Source organism: Mangifera indica, chromosome 14 (assembly GCF_011075055.1).
Source record: "Mangifera indica cultivar Alphonso chromosome 14, CATAS_Mindica_2.1, whole genome shotgun sequence".
Taxonomy (NCBI): domain Eukaryota; kingdom Viridiplantae; phylum Streptophyta; class Magnoliopsida; order Sapindales; family Anacardiaceae; genus Mangifera; species Mangifera indica.
The window spans coordinates 14,693,729-14,719,018 of NC_058150.1; the positions used below are offsets into that span (position 1 = coordinate 14,693,729).

The following is a 25,290-nucleotide window of genomic DNA, read 5'->3' on the forward strand; positions in this document are numbered from 1 at the left end:
AGTTAAGGGTGATGAGCCAAGTTTGGTGACTACAGATGATATGATTAATGAGAACACCACTCAATAGACTAGATGTATAGTAGGTTTCTCCCCAAGATATGTCATGCCATATCAAGCTGTGAAATCAATAACTATGTAAGCATGGAAACAATATGGCCTCGAACATGTTATGTCTTCATATGGTTTCATGTATTCGGATTCAAAGATAAAGAAAGGGTTCATCGAGTTCTTAAGGAGGGCCCGTGGATGTTTGGAGGAAAACGCTTACTTCTATAATAATGGCATACCCACACCTTATTCGACATGAATAAAATTTCTAAGGTGCCAATATGGGTTCAATTACATTACCCTTCCCTTTATAAACTCAAAAAGGGTTGAATATGGTTTCAAGTATGGTTGGAAGACCACTCTCTTGTGACAAACAAACCAATGAGTGTACGTGCCTTTCTTATGCTCGTGTTTGTGTTGAACTTAATGCTAAGAAATCTCTTTTACACAATTTCAATATAACATACTACCTATGACCAAACCCTATTCAAGTTAGGGTGGAATACGAGTGGAAACTGAAGAAGTGTGACAAATTTGAGGGTTTTAGCCATAATTACTAGCCTAAGGAGATTATACAAACATGGCAAGCCTTAGGAGACCCTATGGTAAATGCAATCAATACCCTAGCTTTAGATTTAACTATAGGGAAAAGGAAAGCTATTATTACATATATAAAGGTGATAAAGGAGACTACAACCACTTTTGTAGAAAAGGTACAAGCCTTAATGATTGGTACAACTAGGGTTAAGAACACTTTAACAACTAGTGCTAATAAAGAGAAAAACCCAAGAGAAGATGATGTTGACCCCTTATTATGGTTTTGGTGACAAAAAAAGAGAAGACCTCTTCAGACTCTGATTTTGATCTTGACACTCTAATAGCTATTAAAGAGGATCAGAAATGAATTTTAGGCATTGGTAAGTGTATTTTGAACAAGTTGGCATCCTTGTCAGGGTCACCTAAACATTTTACGTTGCCAGACATTAGTATGGATATTTCTACTACCTCTAATGCACCTAGTAGTGGTACTAAGGCTGTTACTCCTCTACTAGCTACACCTCGTGTAAAGGGAAAAGGTTAGAGAGGAATTAGGCTTCAAGCCCAACGATAGTTTTTGATGTTGTTGTTTTTTTATTCCACTTCTATATGATAAAAGCTAGAATATTAAAAGCTTAAATGGCCTCACAAAACAAAGAGCTATGAGGAATTGGATTTCAAATTTCTAGTTAGGTTTGGTGGGTCTGTTAGAGACCAAAGTACAGTATTTGCATTTAGATTTTATGATGTTAGTGATATGTCTTTCTTGGTAGCATTTGCCAAATGTTTTAGACTTAATAGCATGTCGAGTGTTAGTTTGTTGAGATCTTTTTATGTGCAATATTAGTAGCATTCATACTTCTCTTCAGGAGATTACATATGGGTTACTAGGCTTTCTGATGGATTTACTTTCACTGTCACTTTTATGTATGGCTCTTCTGATCCAGGTAATCGATGACAGTTATGAGATTCAATCTGGATATATTCATAAGCTCTTGGCACTTCAAAATGGCTTGTAATAAGGGATCTTACTGTTATTCTTCGATCAAGTGATTTGTAGCTCTTCTTGGTATATGACTTAGCCAAATATGGTTTTAGTGTTTTTAGTTAGGGATGTTTCATATCATAGTGCTATGGTTGTCTAAATTAGGCCTGTGTAAGCTAAGACACCTATCTCTTTCAAAATTTTGAATTTTTGGGCTGATATGTTATGCCATATCAAGTTGTGGAATCAATAGCTATATGGGCATAAAAATTATATGACCTAGAACATGTTATGTCTTTAGATGGTTTTATAATGTTCAGATTTAGAGATGAGGATAAAGTCTACTGAGTTCTTGAGGAGGGCTCGGGGATGTTTGAGGAAAACACATAGTTTACAACAATGGCACACTCATACCTTTTTTTATATAAACAAAATTTCTGAGCTACTAATGTGGGTTCGATTACATGGAGTGCCTTTTTCATTATGGACTTCAAAAGGGTTAAGCATGGTTTCAAACGTGGTAGGCCAACTGCTATCATATGACAGATAGACATACGAGTGTACCCGTCTTTCTTATGCCCGTGTTTGTGTTGAAATTGATGCAAAGAAACTTCTTTTGCATAACTTCAATATAACATGCTACTTATCACTTAACCCAATTCAAGTTAGAGTGGAATTTGAGTGAAAGTCGAAGAGGTGTGACAAATGTGGGGTCTTTGGCCACAATTGCCAACCTAAGGAGAATGTGAAGACAAGGAAACCCACAGGGGACTCAATAGAAGATATAATCCTTGTTCCAACTAACATTTAGCTAAAGAGAAAGGGAAAACTGTTCTTATAGAAATGAAAGTGACTAAAGAGATAATAGCCATATCCACAGAAATGGTTCCAACCTCATAAATAATCATAGATGAGGTAAAGACAACTCCTACAACTAGTTCAAATAAGGAGAAAGACTCTAGAGAAGATGATGTGAGACCCTTGTTATTGTTTTCATGACAAAACAAGACGAAGACACCTCTTCAAATTCAGATTCTGATCTTGATACTCTAAGAGCTATCAAGAAGGAACAAAAACGTATTATGGGCATTAGTGAATACATGTTGAATAAGTTAGCATCCTTGTTAGAGTCTCTTAACTGTTTAGGCTTACTAAAAAGTAATATAGACCCCTCACTATGGTTATGCATCTGATAATGGTTTAAAAGTTGTTACTCCTCTACTAGTTATACCTCGTATAAGGGGAAGGGATAAGAGTAAAACTAGGCTTTAGGCCTAATGATAATTTGACTTTGTTGCTTTATTCCACTTTCATATGATAGAGAGTTGGAATATTAGAGGTTTAAATGACCTAACAAAATAGGAAGTTGTAAGAAACTGGATTTCAAATTTCTCCTTGGGTTTGGTGGGTCTTTTAGAGACCAAAGTAAAGATTTGCATCTGGATTTTGTGGTGTCTCAGATATGCCTCTCTTGGTAGAATTTACCTAATGCCACACCTTTGATAGCTTACCGAGTGTTAGATTATCGGGATTCTTCTTTGTACCATCTTAGCAATATTCAGACTTCTCTTTAAGAGATTGCATGTGAGGTAACCAAACTTTTGGATGGATCTAATTTTTCTGTAACCTTTGTGTATGACTTTTCTGATCTTGGTAATCGAAGGCAGTTATAAAATTCCATTCAAGCGCATTCTACAGCTCTTAGCTCCTTTCTTTGGCAAATTTTGGGAGATTTTAATGTTATTCTTCAGTAAAGTTATAAAGTCCGAAATGATACTGGTTGGTATTCACATATGGATGATTTTAGGCATTGTATTCAAGATGCTGAGCTAATTAGAGTTCCATGCACCAGTCTGAGGTATACTTGGCATAATGGTCAATAGGGGGATGGTATCATTCTAAAGAAGCTTGACTAGGTTTTTTGCAACTCTTATTGGTATATGATTTGGCTAAATACAGTTTTTGAGTTTTTGGTTAGAGATGTCTCAGATCATAGTGCTATAATTGTGCAGGTTGGGCCTTTATAAGCTAAGACACCCACTTCTTTTGAATTTTTGAATTTTTGGGCTATTCATACTAATTTTTTGGAGGCAGTTTAGAGAGTGTAGGAGTCTTCTATTTAGGGTAACCTAATGTTTCAATTGACGCAGAAATTACAAAAGTTAAAGAGTAAGCTAAAGTCTCTTCATATTAGGGATTCTAGCCACATTTCTATTAAGGTAAGGAAAGCTAAAACATAGTGGGCAAATGCATAAACTAGCCTAGATCAGAATCTGTTATTAGTTGAACACATAAGAATGGAGAGAGACCTAGTGAAAAAATACTTTTCTCTTTTGCAAAAATTAGAAGGCTTTTCAAAAACAGAGATTCAAGATTATGTGGTTGGCTTTAGGGGATCAAAATACTAAATTCTTTCACAAGTCTATAATACATAGGCAAGTAAGGAATAGAGTTTTGAGTTTACGGGATGAGGATGACATTATCATTTATGATCAGTAGGAGCTTGGTAGGTTGGCAGTTTGGTTTTATCAAAGGTTACTTAGCGCCCCAACACAACCTCCAATCAAGGGTGCCTCGAGGTACTTTGCTTGGCATATTCTAATAAGAATGGTTGATAATATGATTACACCTATTACAGATGTAGAGATTCGAGATACTCTTTTCTCTATTCCTGATAATAAATCCTTAAGGTTGGATGGTTTCATAACCTTATTTTTTAAAAAGTTGTAGGATATTATTAAGGTTGATTTCAGAGTAGTAGTAAGGTATTTTTTTGCTACTAGTAGACTTCCTAGATGTGTCATTGCCACGTGAATTGTTATGGTTCCAAAAGTGGAGAGTCCTAGGAGCATAGGGGACTTTAGGCCAATATCATGTTACAATGTGCTTTAGAAGTGTATCTCTAAGGTGATTGCAAGTTAGTTAAAGTGTGTTTTGCCTAACATCATTAAGAACTCCCAATCAACTTTCGTTCTAGGGAGACAAATTACAAATAATATTTTGTTGACTTAGGAGTTATTGTATAACTATCATTCCAAGGGTTCTCCAGCTCGGTGAGCTTTAAAGGTAGACATTCATAAGGCTTTTGACACAGTTAATTGAGACTTCATCCCTTTGGGATTAGGAATGTGGGCATCCTAGATATGATGGTTAAATGGATTGAGACCTACATGACTACTCTGTATTTCTCAATGGCTTTAAATGAAACAATGCATGGATTTTTCTCCTCATCTCGCAGAGTGAGATAGGAGGATTCATTATCACCATACCTTTTTGTATTGGCCATAGAAGGTCTTAGTAGTATTCTTCAAAAGGTAACTCTGGATTCGGGTTTCTAGTACTATTGGCAATGTCGCTAAACAAGTATCACTTATCTTTGCTTTGTTGATGATTTTATGGTGTTTTGTTAAGCAAATGCCTTTTCAGTAGGAGTTATCAAGTTCTCTCTAGATGAGTTTGCTAGAGTACCTGGTCTAGTCACTAATTCAGAGAAAAGTCAACTTTTCCTATCATAGGTTTTAAAGCAGATTCAGATGTAGCTTCAATCAATTTTGGGGTTTCAATTAGGTGTTCTCCCTATTTGGTATCTAGGGGTACCTTTGGTGACCACTCGTCTTACACATTCTGATTGCCAACCTTTGATTAAGCACATCTTATCTAGGATCAAACTATGGACTTTAGCTTCGCTTACATATGTTGGGCACTTGTAATTTATCAAATTAGTTTTATTTTCTGTTTAAGTGTACTGGTCATCTATTTTTATTTTGTCGACAACTATTATAAGGAAGATTGAGGGGTATTCTTCGAAGGTTTTTATAGAGGCGTACCTCCCTCTCACTTTCAAGAGCTAAGGTGGCATAGGCATATGTTTGTTACCCTCTAAGGGAAGGGGGTCTGATGATCAAAATTATGCCAGCCTGAAATTCATTCTTCTCCTTAGTGACAAGTTCTAATTGTCTTTTCAGCTTCTGCATGTCTTATTGATAACTATGCTTTAAACAACCCTAGCAAAAATATTTGTGTCCAGATTAAGAAATATATGAAATTATACACATGTTATAATTATTAAGCCACAAAAAGATGGCAACAATTATGATCATTTATCATTGAAAAAGGATAAACTATGAGTTTAAAGAATTAAAAGATGTATTTAGAATACATGACAGTTAGTGGCATAAAGCAAGCAATTCTGTATATAGTTTTAGGAATGAGAAGAAAGTTATACTTATTTTAGAAGTGTGACAAACAACGAGGTCAATCATCTTATAAATTTGTGTTTTCCACTCCAATATTGAGATTGGGTAGAAAAATGGAAAAGCAAAAACCATAGGTAAACAAACAATCTGATTAGTGTATTATTGTTAAAAGCAGTACAGATTAGGATGAACTAGAACAATACAATCATTAATAACTACTCTAAAACTATCCACTCATAGGAGTTGCATCAACTAATGAAAGGGATTGAACTTTTCTTGTAGGAGTAATCAACAATGAATTAGGGTTTAGGGTTTACGATTTAGGGTTTAAGGTTTTAAGGACTCGGGGAAAAAAAATTACTCAAGAAGAGGGAAAATGGCTAATGACGGCGGAGCTGACGGCGGTGTAGTGGTGGTGAATCCGAAACCACAGAATAGACTTACTTCCAAAGTGATCGATTTTGTTGAAAGGTTGATCGTCAAGTTTCTGTACGATACTTCGTAGCCTCACCACTATCTCTCTGGTAACTTTGCTTCGATATCTAAAGAAACTCATTCTACTAAAAACCTCACCGTCATCGGTTATCTCCTGGATTGCTTGAATGGGGAGTTTGTTCCTGTTGGTCCAAATCCAAAGTTCTCTCTGGTTGCTGGATATCACTGGTTTGATAGAGATGGCATGATTCATGGTCTACACATCATAGATGGAAAGGCAACTTATGTCTTACGTTTTGTGAGAACATCACAACTTAAATAGGAAGAATTTTTTGGAGATGATAAATTTTGAAGGTTGGAGACCTTAAAGGGCTATTTGGATTGCTCATGGTTAACATGCAAATTCTTCAAGCTAAACTGAAAGTATTGGATGTTTCATATGGAACTGGAATAGTTAATACAACTCTCATTTATCACCATGGGAAGCTTCTAGTGCTTCAAGAGGTAGACAAACCTTACGACATCAAAGTATTAGAAGATAGAGATTTATAGACACATGGCATGTTGGATTATGACAAGAGATTGCAACATTCCTTTACTGCCCATCCAAAGGCCAAAGGAAATGGTGAAAGAAAACAAGCTGATATTCACATTCGATGCAACAAAGAAAGCTCATTTTGGTGTACTTCCTCGATATGCAAAGAATGAGGCTAAAATCAGATGGTTTGAGCTTCCAAATTGCTTCATATTCCATAATGCCAATGCTTGGGAGGAGGAGGAAGAAGTTGTTCTGATCACCTGCCGCTGAGGAATCCATATCTAGACATGGTCAATGGGACTGTCAAAGAAAAACTTGAAAATTTCACAAATGAACTTATGAGATGAGATTCAACTTGAAAACTGGTCTAGCTTCACAAAAAAAAATTATCAGCACCTGTTGTTGACTTTCCCAGGGTTAATGAGAGCTACACTGGTAGGAAACAAAGATATGTTTATAGGACCATTTTAGACAGTATTGTTAAGGTTACAGGGATTATCAAATTTGATTTGCATGTTGAACCAGAGGCTGAAAAGACGAAGCTTGAAGTTGGAGGAAATGTTAAAGGTATCTTCGACCTGGGCCCAGGTAGATTTGGTTCAAAGGCTATTTTTGTCCCTCGAGAGCCTGGTACCTCTTCTAAAGAAGATGACGACTATTTAATTTTCTCTATACATGACGAAAACACCGGAAAGTTAGGGGTTAATATAATTGATGCAAAAACAATGTCGCCAGATCCTAATGCAGTGGTGGAATTACTGAATAGGGTTCCCTACGGCTTCCATGCCTTTTTTGTGACAGAGGAACAACTGGAAGAACAAGCAAAATTGTAAACCTAGAAGCTGCAGAAACGGTGCAAATTCAGAAATTGCAGAAAATAATGCTTTAGGGTTTTAGGGTTTAGGGTTTAAGGTTTAGGATATTAGGGTTTAAGGTATTAGGGTTTAGGGGTTTGGGTTTAGGGTTTAAGGTTCAAATAGGGTTTAGGGTTTAGAGTTCAAATAGGGTTTAGGGTGTTTTTTTTTCTTTAGGGTGGATTTAGGATTTAGGGTTTAGGATTTAAAGGGTTAGAGTTTAGGTTTAAGAGTTTAGGGTTTAAAGTTTAGGGTTTAGGGTTTTAGGGGTTTAGGGGTTTAGGGTTTAGGGTTTAGGGTTTAGGGTTTAGGGTTTTCTTAAATTTTCAAATGATATTATTATAGAATTTCACGTAAATTCTCAAATAAATCAATATAAATAATTTAGACAAGTATTATCCAAATTCACGTGAGAGACAACATAACAGATAATCAAGTTTTATCTTGTGTATTAAAAAAATAATTAACTTTAATCAAATACGACAATTATTTATACTTATAAAATTTTATCAAATTATCTTTGTAATAATCTTTTATTTTTGATAATAAAAAATTATTCAAACCAGACGAACTCTAATATATATTAATATAAGAACACAACTTAGTAAACACAATAGAACCAATCTCAATTGTTGACACAATTTAATTTGAAAACCAGCTTCTATTTCCACAAATATATCATAAAGCTAAAGCAATATATGCTCCTACATTTCCCATGTCACTAACTCATAATGCCTAAATTTAGCTTCTCTGGGCAGAAGAATAATAATGTGCTTCGAGCTCCTTGAGACTAGCCGCTGCCTCTTCTCCAATTCCAGCCATAATTCGGTCTGTTTTCTCTGCATGTTGATTAAACTCATTTGTTCTCTGTTCTACATGGTCATTAAGAGAGGCAAATCCTGAGAATATTGCAGTTTGCTTTAACTCAGACCAACTTAAGTAAAGAATCAGCAGCTTGAACCTGTTCTTCATTAAGTGATTAGGAGGAATGAGAAACTGAAAATAGTTAAACTTTCAAAAAATGAATGATTATAATTATATAGTAAATAAATGTCACTTCTATGAAATGAAGACCATAACAAAACTATTTTTTTCTTTTGAAGAATTTCACATAACCATCCTAGATGCACGCATCTCCATCATGAAAGCCTCTTGTGAATTTCTAACGGGTGGATCATTCACCTGCAAATAAAAGGTTCAATCAAATGAAAAAAATGAATTTTATGGATATTTCCCACCCATGCCAGGACCGATTTTAACCACATGCAGAAAATCCTCTAAAAGAAGCTAAATTTTTTTTCTTGTAAAGCAATATCAACTTTTCATTTGCATATAAAGTTTTACCCCTAAGATACATAAGCAAAATTAGAGCAAACAGATAAATTTATCCGTCCCTACTTCACCAAAGGATTCAAGACCATATTCAATTAACTGAAACATGGTCTCATCGACAATAGTTCTACAAATTTTTGAGTACTTCTTTGATCATGTCACCATACATACATTCAAGAATATCTCAAGAATTAGGCTATCACATTTTTAACTGCAGCAGTATATTTATTAAAATTTAAGTGAGCCATAATGCAAGGGGACGAAAAAAATTTTCTAAGCAATAGTATACCCTGGCAGCATTGACAAGTTGGCTAAAATTGTCAACAATATTGGTAATATCAGTTTCAACTCTTTGCATCAAAGTCTTCTGCTTCTGAGCTGCTGTAGCTGCCGCAGCTGCTGTAGGCCCACTTCCTCCTTTATTCATTGTTTTCTCTCTAAAAGGCCACCTCAATATTCACTGAAGTCAATCTGATTTCACCAAAGCCTAGGAAAAGATAATAAGCCAAAACTTATATAGAACCAACCAACACTGATACTAGCTTGAGTTTAAAATTCAGTATTTAGTTTGCCATAGGAAAAAAATAATAATGCATCTTTAAGAGGGAAAGAAAGAGAGAATGGGAGTACGAGATTCATGCACACCAATATTCAATTATACATACCATTTCTTTATTCACCTAAACTGGGAAGGGGTTTTATGTTAACTTCATTTTATTGGAATTGAAGTTTGAGTTATTCACAACTCTTTTGAGTTGTTTAATCTATATGGTGATCTATTTGCGATCCTTTTAGACAGAACATTTTTGAACAACTTGTTCAATCTTTTGTTATTATGTTTTTTCTAAAAAGAAGAAAAATTGCCCCGTACCAATTCCTGATATGACAAAGCAAGGACTTGATGTCGCACAAATTAAAAAGGGGTAGGAACATTTAATATTACTATGATTTTTTTCCCATGAACAAAGTTTGGAAAGATGTTAAGACACTTGCAATTTCTTATGGTGCAGATATTCACACACAAAAATTACACTATCACAAACAGATGCATCTAGAAAATTATACATGTAGTCAAATAATCAGATAAAAAACATCAGGATATTTAGTTAATTTCTCTGAATTTGATTTATATTTTTTGAAATTTCTTATTGAACTCCACAGATAAAGAAAAGAAAGGGGTAGTAGGGGTAGTGTCATACCGAAACTATAAGAAGGTGAACAAGTGAAATTTACAAAGGCTTATGGAATCAAGACCTAAAAATATTGATCTAAACATTTTTCTTTTTGAAGAATAGAAATCAATTCCCAGAATCTTTTACTGGGAATACTCTTCCAAAACAACCAACCACCAAAATTAGGGCTATACCTGTATTTCCTATATAAAAATCCATAACACAAATAATAGCGCAAAATGCATGAACAAAAACACAAACAAACTGCATATAACCCCGGGAACACAATAAAAAAATATACTTTAAACATGAGCATAATATTAAAAAAGACAGGTTACAACTATATATTAACAGCATGCTTACAACAACCCTGATTCATAAAACTAGCCCTAATGTTTTCTAACAAAATAATTCCTGAACAAAGTATTACCAAAAAATAAAAAGTAGAAGTTTATATCAAAATGATCTTCATTTGACATATGGTACTAAAGACGTAATTTAAATGATAAAAAATAATATCCAAAAATTCTCAAATACCCATAGTTCCTTACATGATTTCCTAGATGTGAAACTCCGTACGGTTCAAAATCTCCACTTCTTTCCTATCCTTGCCTTTTGAAATCGAAGGGAAAAAACAAACAGCAGAAACACATTGATGTGGTTTATAACTAAAAATATACTCTTTTATGGGCCTCGCAGGTCTGGCCCAATATGTATGAATTTATTAAAAATAAATTATAATTATATTTCCCCTATTATTATTGTTATTATTACGAAATTATTTGAAAATGATTAACAAGTTCAAGTCTTGACACGAGGACTTACCAAAAATACACTTCTACTTAACATGTAATAGACACATCAAAAGGGTTGGGTTTGCCCGCGCCCCAACCAAGCTCCTTTTTTTGTTGTAGCCAGTGGGAACTTGGCATATATTGTAGCAGTCCATGCGCCAGCCCACTAGCCATGTACCCTGTGAAGTTTGTTCCATAGGTTAATTTGACTTGGCACGATGTTATGTATAATTTAAAAAAAAAAAAACTTATTAATTATTTAAAAAAATTTACTATTATATAAGATATCCAAATAATTTACTTGAGGAATTTAAAAGTATTCATTAATATTATAAAAAATTTAAAAATAATAATAAATTTGTTATTAATTTTATGAGAAAACTAAAAGATAAAGATGAGAAATTGATATTTATTAATTATTTGTCATTATTTTTATGGTGAAAATTGAAAATTTTCATATGGAAAAACTAAAAGATATAACAAAAAAATTGAAAAAGAACTTAAAAAAATATAATTAACAGAAAAACAATAAAAAAATTGAAAAAAATATATAATTAACAGGTTGATTTGCCAAAAATTCGCAAGCTAGCCTGATATGATAGCTTGCGACTATGTGGATTTTGGGCTTGACACAACCCATAAGCATGGTGGGTTGCGTTATAACTGGCCCGACATGCTCCACTGTCATGTCTACATATATATGATCGGGTGCATTCGATATGGTGATATACAATCTTTGTCATGGTTTTGGTGATAGGGCTCTACGAAGACAACCATGATATATGTGATATCATTAAGAAATATGCATTATGTGCTTCTAAGAATATTTTGAGTTAGGGTGGATGTAAATTAGATTAAGCCCGAATATCTTTTGACTCGAGTTTAAATCAAATAGAGAATGATTTGGTCTGAGTTTGTCAAGCTAAATTAAGAGTGAGTCAAGTTCGGTTTCAATAAAAAATTATTTAGTTCGGTTTGAATTCATTGTTTAAATTAATAGTTCAAATCTGTAATTTAGTTCTATTCGAATTCATGATTCAAATTGATAATTAAAAATTTTAGCTCATTGTCGAAACAACATTGTTTCCCTCCAATAATATATAGAGTTATTGATTCAAGCCATAAATTTGAATTAAATAGAGCCATGAATTCAAACAGCCAATTTGAACTATGAATTCAAATTGATTTAAACTATGAATCCAAACAAAATCGAAACATGAATTTGAGCTATCAATTTGAGTTATGAATTTAAACCTAAATCAAGCCAAACATGTCCTAACTTGAGTTTGACTTAGTTTAAAAAAAGAGTTTGATTTGGCTCAAATTTCAATCAACCAAATTCGAACTGAGATGAACCAAGTCGAGTCAACTTTAATACTAAGCCCTAATTTCTAGAATAAGAGCACATGAAGTTATCTAGTTATCATATATTCTCTATTAAGAGATCGAATTTTGTTTTTTTCTTGTTAGAAGGATCAAACTTTCAAATTTTACTATTCAAACAATGAAACTTTCATATTTTCTTGGCTAAATGATCTAATTTTCATTATTTTTTATTGAGAGTACCAAACTAATCATTTATTTTTAAAACAAATTAAATAATCCTAAATGTATTTGGTTAGTACATTTAAGAGAATATTATTGGAAGTTTGATCAATTCTAAAGAAAAATATAAATATTTGGTTTCTTCAATAAAAAAAAATCCGAAAATTCAGTTCCTCAATAGTCACTAAAGCAACAACCTAGAAAAAGGATAGGCCAAAGGAGTTATTCCCTCCTAAAGATTAGTGTTTTTCCAAATTTCTATTCATCAACTTTGAAAATCTTAAACACCCATCCATCTATTAATTTTTGCAGTTAGCGTTAGAAGTAAAATCATTATTTAGCAAAACTATTTTAAAAAACTAAAAATTTATTTCATTTCTCCCCTTAAATTTAAAAATTTAACGATTCTCCTTAACCCTCATTTCAAGTTTGAAAAGTCATAATTTTCCCCCAAAGTTTTCATCTCCTCTCTCTAACAATAATCCCTTTTTTGACTGTTGACTTTTTCTTTCCCTCTTAGCTTCTCTCTCCCTCCCAGTCTCTTGGTAGTCTTTTTGTTGTCTTCATCTCAGGCGAAGATGAAATTGTCTTTGTTAGCTTGTTGTCTTCATCAAAGATGAAAACGACTATGAAGGGCAAGGGAGAGATAAGTCGACCAAAAGCGAGAACACTGATAGGTGGAGAAAAATAAAACTGGCATTATGTTTAAAATTCACTATTTTGTTTGCTATAGGAGAAAAACAAATATGACAAGAACGTAGAACAGGAGAATAAGATTCATGCACACCACTATTCAGACTGTTTATGCCAAATCATTGAGCAGGAAATTCAGAACTTGGTTTCTTTTTCACTTTGGGTAGATTTATTTGATTGGTGAGTTGGTACTATCTCTATGGTTAGGAGGGATTCCATTGAGTGGTGAATTCCTAAGCTGGTGGTAAGTTTTTTGCATAATTTGGTATTTATTCGGGTGGCGAGTACTTTCTAATCCCTATTTCACAATTCAGATCATACACATTCCTGAGAAGAGAAATACATCAATATCAATTGGAGGATTAGGTACGAATGTTTTGACTTCAAATTACAAAGAAAACAAAATAAAATGTGGAGCACGTACAAAGTATTTTAGGAATATTGATTTAGTCATGAATAATTCAGTGAAATAAGATTATTTCCTTGCTGTGTGATGATTTGCATGCTTGTATACTAACTAATTAAATTATATTTTTCTTCAACAAAATGATATGTATCAATAAAGTTGCATATGGAGTTACTAGAAATCATAGAAATAATAAATCTTAACATATTTAATCACTAATTTTGATTATAATATAAGCAATTCTATATAATTAAATCTAAACATTCTTTCTTTATTCTGGTTACAAATTTATCTATATGGGTTTTATATTGCACCCTCGAAGGCCCACATTAATACATAATTTTGAATACGGGCCAAAACCCATAAAAGGAGAAAAAAGACAAAGGAGTTACTGAAAGTGGGTTTCCAACAAATTGGTTCCATGTTTCATTTTCCATTACATTTATGTCTTGCGGCTCTTTCTGGTTTGGGAGGCAAGGATAGGAAGGAGGGGAGGTCTTCAGATTCAATGTGAATGAGACTCTAGCCAATTACCTGAACATTAAAAATAATCATCGTCTTCAAACCAAAGTTGTTGTACTGGTATGTGATCTTATTCTGCTATTACGCTTTCCGGGTACTTTTTTTTTTTGTACTATTTTTATGGATGACTCGGTACAAATTAGTGAGAGATAAGATTAAGTTTTAGAGATTTTAGGGTAAGGATGGGAAGAAAAATGGAATGGGTAGCACAAGCGAACCACATGGGAGGATTACCAAGAAAGTTAGTGTTCATGGCTGTTGGAGCATTTGCAAAGACGGTGGCCAATTTTCTCAACACCACTTATGTTCACAAAGCTGATACACTAATTCGTCTTGTTCACTCTAGGCCTTGTGGGGTACCTCTCCTCACTGTTAGTAATCACATGTCCACGTCGGTCTCTTCCTTTGTTTTTGTTTTCTTTTTTAATTAACAAACCATTTTTCCATTTTCTTATTATTATTTTCATGAATGATTCGGCAGCTTAGATGATCCGGTCATGTGGGGATTCAAGGGTTTTCCCATCATGGATGCTAAGTTGGCTCGATGGGTTCTTGCTGCTGAAGATATTTGCTTCAAAAATCCTATTTTTTCATATGTCTTCTGATTAGGCAAGTCTCGTTTTTCGATATTAGTATCTGAAGTTTGTACTGAATTTGAACATGTTGAGTGTTTTTCCTTGCACATCTTTGTCACTGAAAATTGTAATGCTACAGGTAAATGCATACCCATCACAAAGGGTGGGGGAATTTATCAAGAACATAAGAATGAAGCAATTAAGTGTTTAAGTGATGGAGAATGCGTATGCACTTATGATTGCACAATTTGTACTCCTATGATTGACTGGGCTCTATTTCTCAAGTGTTTCTTCTAATTTATACTTAAAAAATTATAATAGAAAAGGAGTGTTTTGTGATTTTTTTCATAGGTTGTTGGGTTTATTTTGGTTGATAATCTAAATAAATAGCTTGACTGACTAACTCATATATTTCCCTTTGCTTTTATCACTTTTCTTCCTTATTGAATGCTTTGTGCAGGAGGTTACATGCGGAATGTCATTCTATCCAATGTGAGTGAGATCAAGAAGAACTTTAGCTTAGTGGAACTGATATTAGAGTAGGGAATAATGTGATATTATAGTACATGATATATTATTCAATAATCAATACATTTTTCACTCTTTCTATATCATCCGTTTTCCCAGTTATTTTTTCACTTTAAATGACTTTCAAGCTGAGAAATAGTCTCTGTTTCTCACTGAACATTGGTTGGACAGATATAATGTCTACTTTTAGTAATTTTTCATCTTGTGGCTATTTATCTTTAAGTGAGAGATCGGCCAACCAAAGTTCCAGATTTACATGAAGCTGACTTTTTTTATAGTCTGTTGGTGTATATTGATATAAAAGGTTCATGTTTGTTTAATATTATGGGTTCCTCACAATGTTTAAGTTGTTTTAACAGTTTATGGATTGATTTGTTGTAGATTTTACACTTGTGATAATCTTTTTTCTTTAATCCTTTTTTGTTTGAGAATGACAAATTTGTAGCTGTTCTAAGGTTATTTTTAATTTCATATCCCTTATGGGAAGTTACATACTTTTCCTAAAGGAAAAGTGTCACAAGAAGATGCACCAATTCGGCGTTTGAAATGGGGAACTGCTAGTCTTATTGATCGTGCACCAGTTACTCCAATAGTTGTGCCAATTATTCATCATGGTTTTCAAGAGGTAATGCTTTTTCCTTAAACCCTGTCCATTTTGATGGTTAAAAAATAATTATTAAGTTCTCTCTATCAAGGAGTGAATTTGTATAATTGCTTATGAATAATTTATCTAGAGGCATGTAGTATCGAAAGCTCTAAAATATGACTTTGGTACATGTGTAATTATTCCTTGGTTTGGTTTATTTTACACTTCATGATTTCACACGTGATGCCTGAAAACTTTATGTTTGGTCGAAGGGCTCCATTTCCATTGTGTAATAAGCACATTAACATAGTTGTTGGGGGGCCAATAAAATTTGACCTTCTCAAAATGAGGTAGCTGGCAATTTCCAAGTCTCGTGATCCACATCTTTGTAGCATGGGATGGCCTGGCAGTGACTCTCATGGAATGGACGAAGCTGCTCGCAGATATCTTTACTCTTCCATTTCTGATAAAATTTTGACTATCATGGAGAACTTGAGAAGCTTTGGCAGGAGCATTTTGAAGTAAAAGGTTCAAAATCTTATATATTGTAGCTCATTTTTTTGAAGTGTTAATTGTATTTTATCCGTCATTCTTGTTAGTCCATTAATAGTAGCTGATTCTCTACTTAAGTTGGTCTGAGTTAAACAGAAGGCAATCTTCTCCATGTTTGCATCTCTTAAAAACTGTTTAGAACAAGAACACATATTTTGATAGGAATTGGAGAGGGGACAAGTGCAATTTCAAAGAGCTTGAAGCACATTATTATTCTTTGGTGGAAAGAACAAGTTCAAATCCTGTCATTAAGACGTGGAGCCATAGAAAAATAACGTATTCATATTTTTTTTGTTGCTTTAGTTTAGGGATAAACAATGATCATAAAAGCCCCAATTTAGTTTTTACATAAAAGGTTTCATCTTCAAAATGTGAGGCTGTATGAAGTATGGTCCATTGTATATCTTTAACTGAATTGTAATTTCAGTTATAACTAAATCTATTTGTGGGATTATGATCTTATTTTATAAATCCAGAATTTTTAGCGCATGAAAGCTGATGTATGGAGTGCAATATAGTAGTAAAATTGGTGTTGTAAGTATACGGTTTTTCCTTTTTATGTGAAGTTATGTGTATTATTGTTACAACTCTTATACGTAATCTTTTTTGTTGCTCTAATTCAAAAATAATGGTATTTGTATTATACTTGTTTAAAATTTGTCACCCTATTATATATGCTATATACGCATAATGTTATTATTAATATTTTTCAATAATTCTATGAGTATTTATTATAATAATAAATATAATTTATTTTTAATAAATTGATATTGTATTGGGCCAGACCTGCAAGGCCAATGAAAGAGTAAACAGAACATATTTATATAGGAGAAAAGAGAGAAGAAGAGAAAGGATAAAGTGAAAGTGAGTTTTATCTAATTGATTTTAGCTTTTTGCTTACAGTAAAACCTAATGTTTTTCATTCAACAATTTTGTTGATTCCATAAACATTATTATTATGATTATATTTATGGTTATAAACCAGATTATTGTTTTTTTGCTGTTTTTGTTTTTGTTTTTTTTTTCTTTTTGGTGATTTTAGGAGGAAATGATTGGAAGGACTGAGAGATTTGAGCCGTAAGGTTTCTGATCTAAGAATTCAGGTAAGGAACTATAGGCATATGAAATTTTTTGGATTATATTTTCATTATTTAAAAAAATAATTAATTTCAATCAAATACGACAATTATTTATACTTATAAAATTTTACCAAATTATCTTTGTAATAATCTTTTATTTTTTATAATAAAAAATTATTAACAAACTCTAATAGATATTAATATAAGAACACAATTTAGTAAACGCAATAGAACCAATCTCAATTGTTGACACAATTTAATTTGAAAACCAGCTTCTATTTCCACAAATATATCATAAAGCTAAAGCAATATACGCTCCTACATTTCCCATGTCACTAACTCATAATGCCTAAATTTAGCTTCTCTGGGCAGACGAATAATAATGTGCTTCGAGCTCCTTGAGACTAGCCGCTGCCTCTTCTCCGATTCTAGCCATAATTCGGTCTGTTTTCTCTGCATGTTGATTAAACTCATTTGTTCTCTGTTCTACATGGTCATTAAGAAAGGCAAATCCTGAGAATATTGCAGTTTGCTTTAACTCAGAGACCAACTTAAGTAAAGAATCAGCAGCTTGAACCTGTTCTTCATTAAGTGATTAGGAGGAATGAGAAACTGAAAACAGTTAAACTTTCAAAAAATGAATGATTACAATTATATAGTAAATAAATGTCACTTCTATGAAATGAAGACCATAACAAAACTATTTTTTTCTTTTGAAGAATTTCACATACCATCCTAGATGCACGCATCTCCATCATGAAAGCCTCTTGTGAATTTCTAACGGGTGGATCATTCACCTGCAAATAAAAGGTTCAATCAAATGAAAAAAATGAATTTTATGGATATTTCCCACCCATGCCAGGAACGATTTCTAACCACATGCAGAAAATCCTCTAAAAGAAGCTAAATTTTTTTTCTTGTAAAGCAATATCAACTTTTCATTTGCATATAAAGTTTTACCCCTAAGATACATAAGCAAAATTAGAGCAAACAGATAAATTTATCCGTCCCTACTTCACCAAAGGATTCAAGACCATATTCAATTAACTGAAACATGGTCTCATCGACAATAGTTCTACAAATTTTTGAGTACTTCTTGATCATGTCAACATACATACATTCAAGAATATCTCAAGAATTAGGCTATCACATTTTTAACTGCAGCAGTACATTTATTAAAATTTAAGTGAGCCATAATGCAAGAAAGGGACGAAAAAAATTTTCTAAGCAATAGTATACCCTGGCAGCATTGACAAGTTGGCTAAAATTGTCAACAATATTGGCAATATCAGTTTCAACTCTTTGCATCAAAGTCTTCTGCTTCTGAGCTGCTGTAGCTGCCGCAGCTGCTGTAGGCCCACTTCCTCCTTTATTCATTGTTTTCTCTCTAAAAGGCCACCTCAATATTCACTTAAGTCAATCTGATTTCAAAAAAGCCTAGGAAAAGATAATAAGCCAAACTTATATAGAACCAACCAACACTGATACTAGCTTGAGTTTAAAATTCAGTATTTAGTTTGCCATAGGAGAAAAATAATAATGCATCTTTAAGAGGGAAAGAAAGAGAGAATAGGAGTATGAGATTCATGCACACCAATATTCAATTATACATACCATTTCTTCATTCACCTAAACTGGGAAGGGGTTTTATGTTAACTTCATTTTATTGGAATTGAAGTTTGAGTTATTCACAGCTCTTTTGAGTTGTTTAATCTATATGATGATCTATTTGTGATCCTTTTAGACAGAACATTTTTGAACAACTTGTTCAATCTTTTGTTATTATGTTTATTCTAAAAAGAAGAAAAATTGTCCCATAGCAATTCCTGACATGACAAAGCAAGGACTTGATATCGCACAAATTAAAAAGGGGTAGGAAAATTTAATATTACTATGATTTTTTTCCCATGAACAAAGTTTGGAAAGATGTTAAGACACTTGCAATTTCTTATGGTGCAGATATTCACACACAAAAATTACACTATCACAGACAGATGCATATAATGTGCTTGACAAAACTTTGTTGAGGGATAAATTATGTTTTAGAGTTCAAACAATCTAAGAGTGAAATTTAGAATGTAAAACATCATTGTTGAATATATGCACATGCTACAATTATCTGCAAAAACACATTCTACTGAAAGTAATTAAAAAAATATACAAATCTTAATGAATCCTGCCACACCCTAGACCAAGCATTTAAACAATTGTCCTTCACCATAATCTTACAATTATATCTATTAATACATTTCCCTACGCCCGATTTAGTCACAACTGAACCTTTCATCCAGAAATCAGAATCACCCCAATCATATAACAGTAACAGTAAACCACCCTTACACCCCTCCATCGCAAAAGTCAGACACACAAAAACCTCCTCCCTTTTCAACGGTTGAATCTATGTAAACCTCCAAAAAAAAATCCAATAGAAACAGTATCAAGGAAAATGAGGAGATGAAAGCAGAGATGGTCATGAATACAAATAAAGATAAAAAAAATTTGTAATATTAGCGTTCACCAGTTTGTTAAAACCACCGAGATCAGACTTATTCAATGATTAAACTAAAAAATGCGATTGGTGAAACCAAATATTCAGAACCGAAAAATAATGATCAACCCTAAAAAAATTAAGTGAAAGGAAACACTCCGAGATTGGGTACCGATCCAATTGATTTTACTAATAGGGTATAGTATGAGATCAATCAATTGAAGTGAAAAAAAAAAAAAAACTAAAATAATTTGATCCCAAAAAGAAAAGATAAAAGAAAAAATAGTTCTGTTTTGGCATTGTTAATCAATCAATTGAAGTCAAAAAAATAAAGATAACTTTGTGACTGGGTACTGATTCGATTGATTCTATTTTCTGACATTGTTCTGACAACTAAATCTACCAATACATTTCCCCAAGTAAAAAAAGTAAAGAAACAGTCAATTAATAAACAAGGTCGGAAACCCTAATCTATTTTGAACCGAAATCAAAAAGAGGAAAGAAAGAAGGAATGCTTACCTATCCATAGTGGAAGAGACGAAGTCTGAACGAATTATTTGATGATGAGGCGGACGGTGCAGGAGCAATCGTTTGATGACAAGAGAGAAAGGGGGAGGAAAAATGTGATATAGAATGACGGAAGGAAATGGAGAATGGGGGAGGATATAAAAATTTAAAAGGCCAAACGACTATTTCCCATCCAAACTAGGTTGAATTGTCAAAGTTCTCCCCATTAACTATGAAAATATTGTTTATCCACTCATAACCGGTTAAATTTAATAGAACTCTAACTTCTAAAACTTTAATTTCATTTTTCACCCTTAAAGTTTAAAAACTAACATTTTATTCCCTAAACTAAGTTTGAAAAGATCGTATTTCCCTCTTAGGGTTTAGTTTTCAAATCCATTCACTTTCTCCCGCACCGTCGCTAGCCGTCTCTCCCTCCCGACTATTTTTCTTCCATCGATATCCCACCTCAACTCCATTCTAACCCATTCGACGTCGAGAAACGTTGTCTGGAAAGAGAAATCGTCTTCCCAGACGACGAAGACAAGAAACTGTTTTGTGGCATCGATGGAAGAGAAACCGTCGAGAGGAAGAGACTAAACCTTAAGGGGGAAATGTGATCTTTTCAAACTTGGTTTAGGAGAGAAAAGTTAGTTTTTTAAATTTAGGGGAGAAAATGAAATCATATTTAAGTTTATTTTTAATATTAAATATAAAATAACGATTTTATCTTTACTACCATTAATTTTAACTGCTCATAGATGGGTAAATGGTATTTCCATGGCTAACAGGTGGAACTTTGAGAATAAGGCATAGTTTGGATGGGAATTTGTCCTTTGGCCAATTTTAAAAGTTTAAAGTTGGCGAATTGGTTTTTTTGGTTTAACGGGGTTTTTGAATTAAAAAAATTAAATAAAATTTTCACTAGCTTTCAAAATGACAGTTGCATCTCCAATTATTGAAAATAATACAATAAATTAAAAGATTAAATAAGATGTTCATTTAGTCTATCTGGTCATTCTCATTGCAGTTTATTTTACATATTTATTTCATATCCTAAATATCTATAATTCGATATTATTTATTAGTTAGGAAATATTTGAAAGTATAAAATTTTTAATATGTTCAAACGATAAGCCGAAATTGAACAAAACTGTATTTTTTCAATTTAATTTGATTTGTTTAAAAACTAAAATTGTTTTGGTTTAGTTTGAAAATTTTGTAAATTATTTTTTTAATTTGATTTGAAAAAGTTTTTAAACTAAACAAAATCAGATCTTGTATAACTCTTCTAATCATATTCCTATTGCTACACATAAACCAATGGGAATATGAGTAGCAAAAGGCAAGGAAATTGTGGAAAAGGAAAGAAAGTTTAGGGGTTTGAAGTTTAAGGTTTAATACTCAATCTCAAAGTTATCTTTATCTTTTCAACTTCGATTGATTAACAATGCCATGAAAGAACTATTTTTCTTTTATCTTTTCTTTTTGGGAACAAATTATTTTAGGTTTTTATTTTGTAGTGTTTTTTTTTTTTAACTAAATTTGATTGATCTAATACTATACCCTATTAGTAAAATCAACTGAATCGGTGCCTAATCTCAAAGTGTTTCCTTTCACTTATTTTTTTAGGGACTGAAAGGGTTTAAGGGTTGTTGGCCTTATTTTTCAACCCGTGTGTTATCATCCATGTCTCTGACTTGACGTTGTCATCAACTTCATTCATCTCCATCGACTTGCACCTCTATTTCCACCGTTTACGTCCTTACACCTTTAAGTACATTTGTTGCATGTGAGGCTTACATATTTCTTGGATTGTTTGATTTTGATTGGAATTGATTTTTAATTTTTGAAAGTTGTTCTGGATTGATTTTGATTTGCTGATTTTACTATGCTGTTTTGGAGTTATGATTTAGGATCTTATTGTTTTAAAAGGGTTTGCAGATTAGTGTTATTGTGTTATGCATGCCTTGTGTTCAACGAATTACCTTAGTGGAAATGCACAGTAGGTGTTTGTCATTTTGTCTACCTGAAGCTAATGTTTAGCCACCTGGCAGTCTCCTCTTTGCGCCAATAGCCTGCCTAGTATTTGCACTCATACACGAACTATTAAACCTTACACCAAATGCCATCTCCTAACCAACCATGTCTCCACCCCACCTCATCAACACTAAAACTAGAACACGTTCACCTTTTCTCAACACATTTTAGCTTGCCTGACCACCACTGCCCATCTTCTACTAACACCCATGGTAGTAGCTTTGTTATCCACGACCTAGCAAGCCACTAAACCTACCATTTAAGACACCACTGTTCCTTCTTCCCAAATAGTCACCACTACACCTTCTACCCAAACAGTTGCTATATTTGCCACCCAACTATCAAGACCACCACCTTAAGGCCTATCTTGGGCCAATAAAATTATGGTATCCAGTTCAAAATCCATTTTTCCTTGGATCAAATTGAGTGTATAGTTGAGGGTGATAAGCCAAGTTTGGTGATTACATATGATATCATTAATGAGAACACCACTCAATAGACTAGATGTATAGTAAGTTTCTCCCCGAGATATGTCATGCCATATCAAGCTGTGAAATCAATAACTATGTAAGCGTGGAAACAATATGGCCTTGAACATGTTATGTCTTCATATGGTTTCATATATTCAGATTCAAAGATAAAGAAAGGGTTTATCGAGTTCTTGAGGAGGGCCTGTGGATGTTTGGAGGAAAACACTTACTTCTACAATAATGGCATACCCACACCTTATTCGACATGAATAAAATTTCTAAGGTGCCAATATGGGTTCGATTACATTACCCCTTCCTTTATAAACTCAGAAAGGGCTGAATATGGTTTCAAGTATGGTTAGAAGACCATTCTCTTGTGACAAGCAGACCAATGAGTGTATGTGCCTTTCTTATGCTTGTGTTTGTGTTGAACTTAATGCTAAGAAACCTCTTTTGCACAATTTCAATATAACATACTGCCTATGACCAAACCCTATTCAAGTTAGAGTGGAATACGAATGGAAATTGAAGAAGTGTGACAAATTTGGTGGTTTTAGCCATAATTGCTAGCCTAAGGAGACTATGCAAACACGACAGGCCTTAGGAGACCCTATGGTAAATGCAATCAATACCTTAGCTCCAGATTTAACTATAGGGAAAGGGAAAGCTATTATTACATATATAAAGGTGATAAAGGAGGCTACAACCACTTTTGTAGGGAAGGTACAAACCTTAATGACTGGTACAACTAAGGTTAAGAACACTTTAACAACTAATGCTAATAAAGAGAAAAACCTAAGGGAAGATGATGCTGACCCCCTATTATGGTTTTGGTGACAACAAAAAAAGAGACCTCTTTAGACTCTGATTTTGATCTTGACGCTCTAATAGCTATTAAAGAGGATCAGAAACGAATTTTAGGCGTTGGTAAGTGTATTTTGAACAAGTTGGCATCCTTGTCAGGGTCACCTAAACATTTTACGTTGTTAAACATTAGTATGGATATTTCTACTACCTCTAATGCACTTGATAGTGGTACTAAGGTTGTTGCTCCTTTACTAGCTATACGTCGTGTAAAGGGAAAAGGTTAGAGAGGAGTTAGGCTTTAAGCCCAATGATAGTTTTTGATGTTGTTGTTTTTTTATTCCACTTCTATATGATGGAAGCTGGAATATTAAAAGCTTAAATGGCCTTACAAAACAAAGAGCTATGAGGAATTAGATTTCAAATTTCTCGTTGGGTTTGATGGGTCTGTTAGAGACCAAAGTACAGTATTTGGATTTAGATTTTATGATGTTAGTGATATGTCTTTCTTGGTAGCATTTGCCAAATGCTTCAGACTTAATAGCATGTCGAGTGTTGGTTTATTGAGATCCTTTTATTTGCAATATTAGTAGCTTTCAGATTTCTCTTCAAGAGATTACATGTGGGGTTACTAGGTTTTCTAATGGATGTACTTTCACTGTCACTTTTGTGTATGGCTCTTTTGATCCAGGTAATCGGTGACAGTTATGGGATTCAATCTGGATATATTCATAAGCTCTTGGCACTTCAAAATAGCTTGTAATAGGGGATCTTACTATTATTCTTCGATCAAGTGATTTATAGCTCTTCTTGGTATATGACTTAGCCAAATATGGTTTTAGAGTTTTTAGTCAAGGATGTTTCATATCATAGTGCTATGGTTGTCTGGATTAGGCCTCTGTAAGCTAAGACACCCATCCCTTTCAAATTTTTGAATTTTTGGGTTAATTATTCTAATTTTTTAAAGATAGTTCAGAAAGTGTGGGAGTTATCTATTAAGGATAACTTGATGTTCCATCTAACACAAAAATTACAAAAATTAAAGAGTGAGCTCAAATTTCTTCATATAAAATCACTCATCTTTGTTTTGATGATGATCTTATGGTATTTTGCCATGTAGATGCCTTTTTAGTTGAAGTTATCAAGTTATCTTTGGATGAGTTTGTCAAAGTATTGGGTCCATTTATTAATTCAAAGAAGAGTCATTTTTTTGTCAAGAGTCATAGAGAAGGTTTGGGAGCAAATTTTATCTATGATGAGGTTTCTGTTAAGCATTCGACCTATCTAGTATTTGGATATGCTTTTGGTGACCACTTGTTTTACATATTCTGATTGTTAGCCTTTGATTGAGTGGATTCTAGCTAAGGTCAGACTATAGACTTCAAATTTACTCACATATGTTGGAAGCCTACAGTTGATCAAGTTAGTTTTATTTTCTATACAGGTATACTGGTCATCCATGTCCATTCTCCTTGTAGCTACCACGAGAAAGATTGAAGGTATTTTACGAAGGTTCTCATAGAGGGGCACTTTCTTCTCACATTTGGAAGCAAAGGTAGTCTGGGCATTTGTTTGTTACCTTCTAAAGGAAGAAGGTCTAGAGA

The 25,290-nt window shown here is 33.4% G+C and overlaps 2 protein-coding genes and 2 pseudogenes across 4 annotated transcripts; 2 read left to right on the forward strand and 2 right to left on the reverse strand.

Moving 5' to 3' along the window:
• Positions 1 to 6,113: 6,113 nt before the first annotated feature.
• LOC123197033 lies at positions 6,114 to 7,572 on the forward strand (annotated as a pseudogene).
• Positions 7,573 to 8,194: 622 nt separating this feature from the next.
• LOC123195475 (mediator of RNA polymerase II transcription subunit 22a-like) lies at positions 8,195 to 20,524 on the reverse strand. The gene is given in 5 exon segments (XM_044609193.1): positions 8,195 to 8,524; positions 8,526 to 8,554; positions 8,710 to 8,775; positions 9,215 to 9,396; positions 20,385 to 20,524. Coding segments are annotated over 4 exon segments (423 nt in total). The 5' UTR covers positions 9,353 to 9,396; positions 20,385 to 20,524; the 3' UTR covers positions 8,195 to 8,334.
• On the forward strand, positions 13,935 to 16,797 carry LOC123195473 (annotated as a pseudogene).
• Positions 17,592 to 20,513, reverse strand: LOC123195474 (mediator of RNA polymerase II transcription subunit 22a-like). Of its 3 annotated transcripts, none has more exons than XM_044609190.1 (4): positions 20,385 to 20,513; positions 18,617 to 18,798; positions 18,109 to 18,174; positions 17,592 to 17,954 (listed from the first exon to the last, which is right to left on the reverse strand). In XM_044609190.1, the coding sequence occupies exons 2-4, from the start codon at positions 18,752 to 18,754 to the stop codon at positions 17,733 to 17,735; spliced, it is 426 nt and encodes a 141-aa protein (XP_044465125.1). In that variant the 5' UTR covers positions 18,755 to 18,798; positions 20,385 to 20,513; the 3' UTR covers positions 17,592 to 17,732. The 3 variants fall into 3 exon arrangements, with proteins under 3 accessions (XP_044465125.1, XP_044465127.1, XP_044465124.1); XM_044609192.1 differs by having other exon boundaries at positions 18,617 to 18,814; XM_044609189.1 differs by having other exon boundaries at positions 18,617 to 18,764; positions 20,385 to 20,504.
• Positions 20,525 to 25,290: the final 4,766 nt, after the last annotated feature.

What these genes read in the sequence shown, in the direction of transcription:
- LOC123195474 (XM_044609189.1), bottom strand. An exon ending in AACTTGTCAATGCTGCCAGG is followed by an intron (nt 18,175 to 18,616) that starts GTATACTATTGC and finishes TTTTATTTGCAG; the next exon opens with GTGAATGATCCACCCGTTAG. An exon ending in AGATGCGTGCATCTAGGATG is followed by an intron (nt 17,955 to 18,108) that starts GTATGTGAAATT and finishes AATGAAGAACAG; the next exon opens with GTTCAAGCTGCTGATTCTTT.